This window comes from Marmota marmota, unplaced genomic scaffold (genome assembly GCF_001458135.2).
Source record: "Marmota marmota marmota unplaced genomic scaffold, marMar, whole genome shotgun sequence".
In the NCBI taxonomy this organism is placed as follows: domain Eukaryota; kingdom Metazoa; phylum Chordata; class Mammalia; order Rodentia; family Sciuridae; genus Marmota; species Marmota marmota.
The window spans coordinates 23,239,440-23,246,742 of record NW_025999949.1 but is presented as its reverse complement, the minus strand read 5'-3'; the positions used below and the strand labels follow the sequence as shown (position 1 = coordinate 23,246,742).

The 7,303-nt window shown below is 56.0% G+C and overlaps 1 protein-coding gene across 1 annotated transcript in view; it reads right to left on the bottom strand.

Annotated features, from left to right (window-relative positions):
* The window catches only part of Trib1 (tribbles pseudokinase 1), a 7,388-nt gene extending 6,160 nt beyond the window's left edge, over nt 1-1,228 (bottom strand). The window contains exon 1 of the mRNA XM_015486466.2: nt 40-1,228. Coding sequence (XP_015341952.1) covers nt 40-399 — 360 coding nt within the window. The 5' untranslated portion in view covers nt 400-1,228. The remainder of the gene's footprint in view (nt 1-39) is intronic.
* Nucleotides 1,229-7,303: the final 6,075 nt, after the last annotated feature.

The window sequence follows — 7,303 nt, the reverse complement described above, 5'->3', positions numbered from 1 at the left end:
GCGCCCCGGATCCCCGCCGGGTCGGTCCCGGACGCCTACCTTGCAGCGCAGCTCGCGGCCGGTGTGGATGCATAGCGCCCGGGACACATGCTCGCGCTCGGCTAGGGGCAGCAGCAGGTAGTCGGCTATGCGGCTGGGCCCCGGTGCGCTCACGGAGCCGCTGCCGGCCCCTGGAGCGGTAGGAGGGGGCTGTGGGCTGCAGGGCGAGCCGGGGGGGCTGAGGTAGTCCGGGGGACTGGAGCACTCGGAGAGGCGCGGGCACTTGGCAGCCACCGCCGCCGCGTCGTCGGAGTCCAGCAGGCGTTTGGCTGGGTTGCCCCGAGTGGCCGGGAGGAGCAGGGCCGGACCGCGGGGCTGCGAGGCGCCGCTCATGGCAGAGCGCACGGGGCCAACCCTCATCGCGTCCGCGGCCGGGGCGGCCCCGGCTTCGTACGTCCCCTGCTCCGCGCAGGAAGGTGCTGCGGGCTTGACGCCGGCGCTGCGACTCCTTCCAGCCCGCGGGATGGAGTTTGCAGATCCGGCTTGGCTCGGCCCCCAAGAGGGGCAAAGCGGGAGCTGCTTCTCCGCGCTCGCGTTGCACGCGGAGACCACGCTGGCCGCGAATGTGGGGGTCGAAGGCCGGCTCGGGTCTCCGGACCTCCGATGGCACCGGTTCGAGGCGCCTCGCTAGGAGCGGCCGCCGCTATTGTTGCCGAGGCTGCCGACCGTCCCGAAGACAGAGGTGGAGGCGGCCTGCGTTCCCGAGGTTCTTAGCCGTGAGGACAGGATCCCGCAGGCTCGGCGGAGCCACGGAGCAAATGCACTTCCCAAAGCAATTAGTCTCAAGCAAAAGCCGGAGCAACTTTTCCGTGGCGCCCGGGATCCTGCGCGCTCCTGGGCTCCGGGCTCGTGTGTGAGAGAGCGAGACGCGCTCGGAGAGAGTGACTGAGTGTGAGTGAGTGTGTGCGCCGCACTGATCCCGGCCAGTGCACTCCTCCTTCTCCTTTTCCTCCACCTCCTCCGCCTCCCGGTGACTCACGCTGTATACACACACACTCACAGGCCGGGCTGTGTAAACAGTTGGGAAGCCGGGTTGTGCAATGAGGTGGCTGCGACGACTCCGGCTCAGCCGCCCGGCTAGCAGTCACCGGAGCGGAGGGAGGAGACTTGGGGGAGGGGCGGTGGAGTTGGAGGTTGGGGGGATGGGGTGGCCCGAGAGCTGGGGATGCTTGGGGTAGCGCGCTCTCAGGCGCAGGTGGTGTGTCCCGGGCCGTCTTGGGCGCGCGCACTAGCCTCTAGGGCTGGGCTGGGCAGGAGGCGGTCGCGCGCCCTCCCGCAGGCCCGGGCTCCGCGCTGGAAGCCGAGGGAGGGGGCGGAGGAAAAGTTCCCGTGACGTCAGGGTCCCGGGGAAGCGGGTGGAAGGGGCGGGGCTGCGGAAGGCGAAGCGACAGCTGATTGGTGCGCGCGCCTCATTCACAGCAACACAATGGGCTACGGGCGCGCGCACCTCGGGTCTCTGCACCCGTCGCTGGCCGCAATCCTGCAGTTACTCTTTTCGCCCAGGGGATCCCCCCACACTCTACGCCTGGGGCGCTCCTGTTGGAGCCGTGGGTGCCGTCGAGGCCCGGCTGCAGCCGGAGGAAGTGAGGAGAGAGAAGGTGATGAGTTCCAGAATCAGTCATTCACCCCCACGCGGTAGTTCCGGGGAAGACCTGTGCGTGGTAGTGGATGTGGCTTTTTTTTTCCTTTTCCTGCCCCCTCCCATCTCTAATCCCCAGCGTCTGTTCGCTTCCACAAATAGAACCTTCTGTTGGATGAAATAAAAGCAAACACTGGGCCTTCTGCGCTGCTTCCACCTCCACGCCCCTCCCGCGCGCGCCACCCGCTCGGATTGCACGGAAATAGCTTCTCCTGGCTCCCTGGCCGCCCCTTCGCGGTGACTCGCAGAAAAAGCTTCCTGAGCCGGGGCCGGTGGGAAACAAAGGATGTGGGAGCGAGCGGAAGGGGCCCACGTGGCCGCCGGATTCCTGCCCCCTCTGCCTACTCCACACGCGCCTCAAGGTCTAGGGCCCCAGTGCAGCAGCCGGGGTATCTGAGTAGGTGGTTAGGGGGTGGAAATCATTCTGACCACAGCCAGGGATACTGCTTGCACCCGGGAAACCAGGCCAGGTCGCATGCATGCTCTCTAGCAACTGATTTGGGTGAGCTTGAAACCTGTGCCAGACCTTGTGTGGAGATCCATAAAAACAAGAATCTTTCTTGAGAAAACCAGGTCAGTTTGGAGTCCCTGGACGCCCAACATAGATAACTATTATCAAAGTCCTTCCTTGCACTTGTTGCTAAATACTTAGTTTTTTAAACCAGGTCACATCCCAAGAATAAATGCTTTTTCATATTAATTCTCCATTCATTCAACAAATGCTAATTAAGCATCTACTAAACGCTAGACTCTGGGGGCTAGCAGATGATTGAAATAGTAATAATAGCATCAATTGAGTCCTAGAACATGCAGGGCTTAGGACTTTGCATGCTACTTCAGTTTTATAACCACCCTATGGGATTATTCTCAGCCTCATTTCACAGAACAAATTGAAGACTTGTGGTTAAAAAGCTGTCCTCCAGTGGTGGAGCAGCCAATCTCTAAAGCCCTCATGAGAACTCCAAAGAGAGATGACAATTTGTGGGGAAGAGAGGAGTTGGTGGGCCCCCAGAAGGAAGCATTTGACCTGGGAGATGTGTGGGACTGTGAAAGCCACAGTGGGGGAGGTATGGGGGGGGGCGGTGGCCAGGCTGGCTGTGATTCAGGGAAGGGCAGGTTTATTTAAGGAGGGTGGCAGGCCAGGGCAGCTGCCAAGGGGGTGGGGAGCTGAGCCTGCAGAGGTCATTTTGGACCACTTTGCAAAGGGCCTCAACCCCAGGCTGGGGAGGTCTGAGATCCACTGAGCTGCCTCTGCTCCTGAGTAGCCGACCCAGTGTGGCCAGCCTGTGAGCAAGTACCTCACCTCCCTCCCAAGCCCCCACCCCACCCCCAAGGCCAAGCATTCTCCCTAAAGTGTCCCTGCTTCTTCTCTCCTGCGGGCGGCAGGTCACTGGGACCACCAGATCTGTTTGCTCTCAGAGCCACCCCCTCAGGCTCTGCTCCGTGCTTTTGCCCTCTGGCTTCCTGGAGAGCTCGCCCTTGCCCCTGGGAAGCCCTGAAGGGATATGGCAGGCCAGAGGCAGACAGAGGCTGGCTTACTTCTTCCCTCCTCTCTAGTTGGGGCTGCGGACCACGCTGTGTCAGGTACAGCCTTCTCTGGCCAGGCCCCCTGCTGTGTGTCTCAGCTGTCCCACTGGAACCTCCACCCACCTTTCAGGACTGGTTTATCCCCCTGGGGCTGCTGGGAGTGCCGAGGAGGAGCCATTTTGGAAACTGCCTTGACTGAGAAGAGCCACTTGCCCAAGGCCATGCTCCCTTTGGGGTGAGGGAGATGGGGGGTCCACACTCAGTGACTCTAGGGAGAGAATAAGATCGGGTCCTCTTATCCCAACCTGAGTCACCTCCGAAGGGTACCCCAGTCTCAGAGGTCCTAGAAAGGTCTATGGAGGCCCAGCTTCTCCCTCTGCCTGGTCCTGCCCCCATCCTTTCCAGAACATTGCTGGAAACCTCCCACACGCTGCTCCTCCTCTCAGGATCCGCTTCCTGGGGAACCCCACCTGTGACACGCCCTCTTCTTGATCCTGGTTTCCTCCAGGGACTCCTTTCCTGGGTCAGGTGACCGGCTTTGTCTTCGGCCCTAGGGTGGCTGCAGCCTCTTCTTGTTCCCAGTCGGTGAGTCACCAAGGCCTTGCTTTGTTCTGCCTGGTTTCTGCTCTCCTAACACCTTCGTGACTAATTCCCTACATGACCATCTTTCTACTGAGCTTGTCAGTCTGGGTTCCATTCTCCGACCTGGCTCCTGACCCGTAGAAACCCGGTGCCCTTTTCTTGTCCAGCCCCCTCCATGCCCATTGTCTTAGTTCAGGACCTTCCCTGGGTTCCCACAGTGAACTCCTGAGGCACTGACGTCTCCCTTCAGCAAACAGTGAACGCCTGCTCTACACCTGTGTGCCTACTGAATTCGACCACTACAGTGGGCATAAAGCAAAACCTGTCCTCCTCCCCTCATTCCACTCCCCACACAGCTGTCAGAGTAACTGTCCTAGAATTTGAACTTGATCACATCAGGCCCTGGCCGCCCGCCTGCAGGAACTCTCAGATGAAATCCAAATGCCACAATGTACAGAAGCAGGGCCTCCTTCCAGGTGCACTTCCCTTGCTGGCCTCACTTTTCTTACCTCCTGGCCTCTGTTCTATCCACACCAGCTCCGGACAGAGCCCTGTCAATTCCCACGTCTGCATTTTTGACTGTGCTGATCCTTCTCCCTGGATTTTCCTCCCCACCCCAACCAACCTAAGAAACTCTTACTCTGGGAAGCTGAGGCAGGAGGATTGCAAGTTTGAGACCAGCCTCAGCAACTCCGTGAGGCCCTAAGCAACTTGGCAAGACCCTTTCTCAAAATAAAAATATAAAAAGGACAGGGGAAAGTAACTCAGAGGTAAAGCACCCCTGGTTCAATCTCTAGTTTAAAAAATAATAGTAATGAAGAAACTCTTACTCATCCTTCAAAGCACAGCCCAGACCCTTCCACACCTGCAGTTAGATGTCAATGTCCTCTTGGCTGCAGAGGACACTGACCACCCTTTCTATTCAGCTGAGTTCCCAAAAGGCAGGGTGACCCTTTATGCAGTCATGTGTCTCAAGCCCCCAGCTTCCGGGATAAAAGAGGAGCTCAGGAAGTGCCAGGTGGATAAACATACTAAAGGGCAGAATTACCCATGGGGAGAGCCCGAGATGAGAGCGAAAGCCAGCATTTGGGCAGGGATGGAGACTAGAGATGAGGACACAGAGTTCAGAGAGTTCAGGCGTCAGCCCTGGAAGGCAAGGGGCTGTCAGTCATTGGCCAAAGCAGAGGCTTAAACTTTGGGGCCTCTGGCCTGTGTGCCCAGGAGGATGCACAAGGGCCTTGCAGGGCCCGAGACCAGGGAGGCCGAGGGACAAGTAAGCTGAGATGGTCTTGATTTCAGTTCTGGGGCTTTCTCTGCTGACATCTGAACTAAGCTTCCATCAGACTCCTCAGATAGTAACCTAAGGAAGCCAGTTGCTCTTCACGTGCCTCAGTTGCCTCACCTGCAAAATGGGCATAACAAAGACCCACTTTTCCTCCCCTAGGAGGTCCTTAACGAAGTGACAAATAAATATATACGTAAATGATGTGTGTTAATTAAGAAGGGGTTCTTCCCATGTCAAGGATCATTTGCTTTATACAGGGCTCCACTGCAAGCTGGCGTCAGCAAGCTTTTAAGTGCATTTAAAGGTGGCTCTGGAAGCCAGAATCACAGCTGACTGCGTGTGTGTGCATGCATGTGCACGCGTGTGTGTGTCTCAGGTGGCCTCAGTACTATGTTAAACGGATACCAGATGCTCACCACATGTAAATTGGGGAAAAAATTGATTTACCTCCAACTTTTCAGGAACTCGCCTGTTACATAACACGGGGAAACCTGCATTGATTTTTCAGGACAAGGTTGGGCTGCTGATGAGCTCAGGCTTGCTTCATTCTCAGGGTGCCCAGGCAGGTGCCCGGTGGCAGCCCTGGAAGGTTCTGAGGATTCCGGTCAGTGTGGGGTTCAGGGGAATTCTTAGCAGGGAGTTGTTAGTGGGACACGCATTGCCATCTCCATCTCCCTGCCCACTGTACACAGGGCAGGTGTGGGTTGGGTGCATTTTGTTCCCTGATCCTAAATTTAAAAAAAAAAAAAAAAAGAATGAAAAATTTTGGGAACATATTTAGGGAAGATGGTATTTCAAAAGCTAGGAAAGATGCAAACATGGATGATGTTCCTGCCATATACTAGACTCTTTCTAGTGGTTTAATGTTCAAATCAATCTTATAAAACAGTGATTATTACCACCATTTGTACAGATGCACAAATGGAGGCTCAATAGAAGCTGAGTTACTTGTCTAACATCACACAGCGGGAGGTTGGCAAAGTTAAAATTAGACCCTGACTGGCTCCTGAGCATGCTCTTTCAACTTTATGCACCTCTCCAATCTCCTAATGAAGGAAAAAAAAAAAATCTATCTAAACCCTTCTTTTTTCCTTGATTGTAGAAGCAGAGATCCTCCTTGGCCCACCCTAGCATCCTGGATGAACAGAGACTGCTGGTCTCTGGTCAGTCTCCCCTTCTCTTCCTGTCATGGGACATCCTGACAGATATATTTGAGCTCCCAACTTATATACATCCCAATGGTGCTGCCCCATGACCCTTCCTTGGCCACCCATGAGCCCAGAGCTCTACTTGGCCATGTCAAAAGGTCTGTTTGAGAAAACAGAACCAGGAACAGAACCGCCATGTCCTGGAAGCAAGTTCTGGGCTTCGGGGGCAGAGAGAATTCCAGGTCCGGGGTACCTGGAATTTGACTGAGAAGGGCAGGTAAAAGCTCCATGGAGGGACCCCCCTTTCCCAACGTTGTTCAGTGTGGACGGGAGTCACTGGAGGTGGAAGAAGGCAAGGCCCAGCCCAGATGGCCAGGTCTAAGGGAAGTGCCAGTTGCCCATGGAGAATCCCTGTGCCCTTCATCAGGACCCTCCTGCCACCTCCAGTGACTTTCTGCATCTCTCCCTTGACCTCATCTCTCGTTAGTACAGTCCCTGTGTTTTAATCAGCTTTTTCACTGCTGTGACTTAAAGACCCAACCAGAACAATTGTAGAGGAGAAAAAGTTTATTTGAGGGCTCACATTGCAGAAGTCTCAGTCCATAGACAGCAGGCTCCATTCCTCGGGGTTTAGGGTGAGGCAGAACATCATGGAGGAAGAGTGTGGAGGAGGGAAGCAGCTCATGTGATCAGAAAGCAGAGAGAGACTCTACTTGCCAGGTACAAATATACACCCCAAAAGCACAGCTCCAATGCCTGCCTCCTCTAGCCACACCCCAAATGCCTCCAGTTACCACTCAGTCCATCTCTATCAGGGGATGAATTCACGGATCGGGTTAAGGCTCTCATAATCCAATCATTTCTCCTCTGAATCTTCTTGTGTTGTCTCACATGTGAGCTTTTGGGGGGCACCTCACATCCAGACCATCACACCCTGCCCTTCCACACCTCCTCCAGCGGGTCCTCCTGGTGCCCTGGCCCTGGGTTCTTCTTTGCCTCAATTCCTCAGCCAGCACCTGGGCAACCACCACTTGGCTGGGCAACCTCTCCACTCCCCTTGGCACAGCCCTTAGCCACCCATCT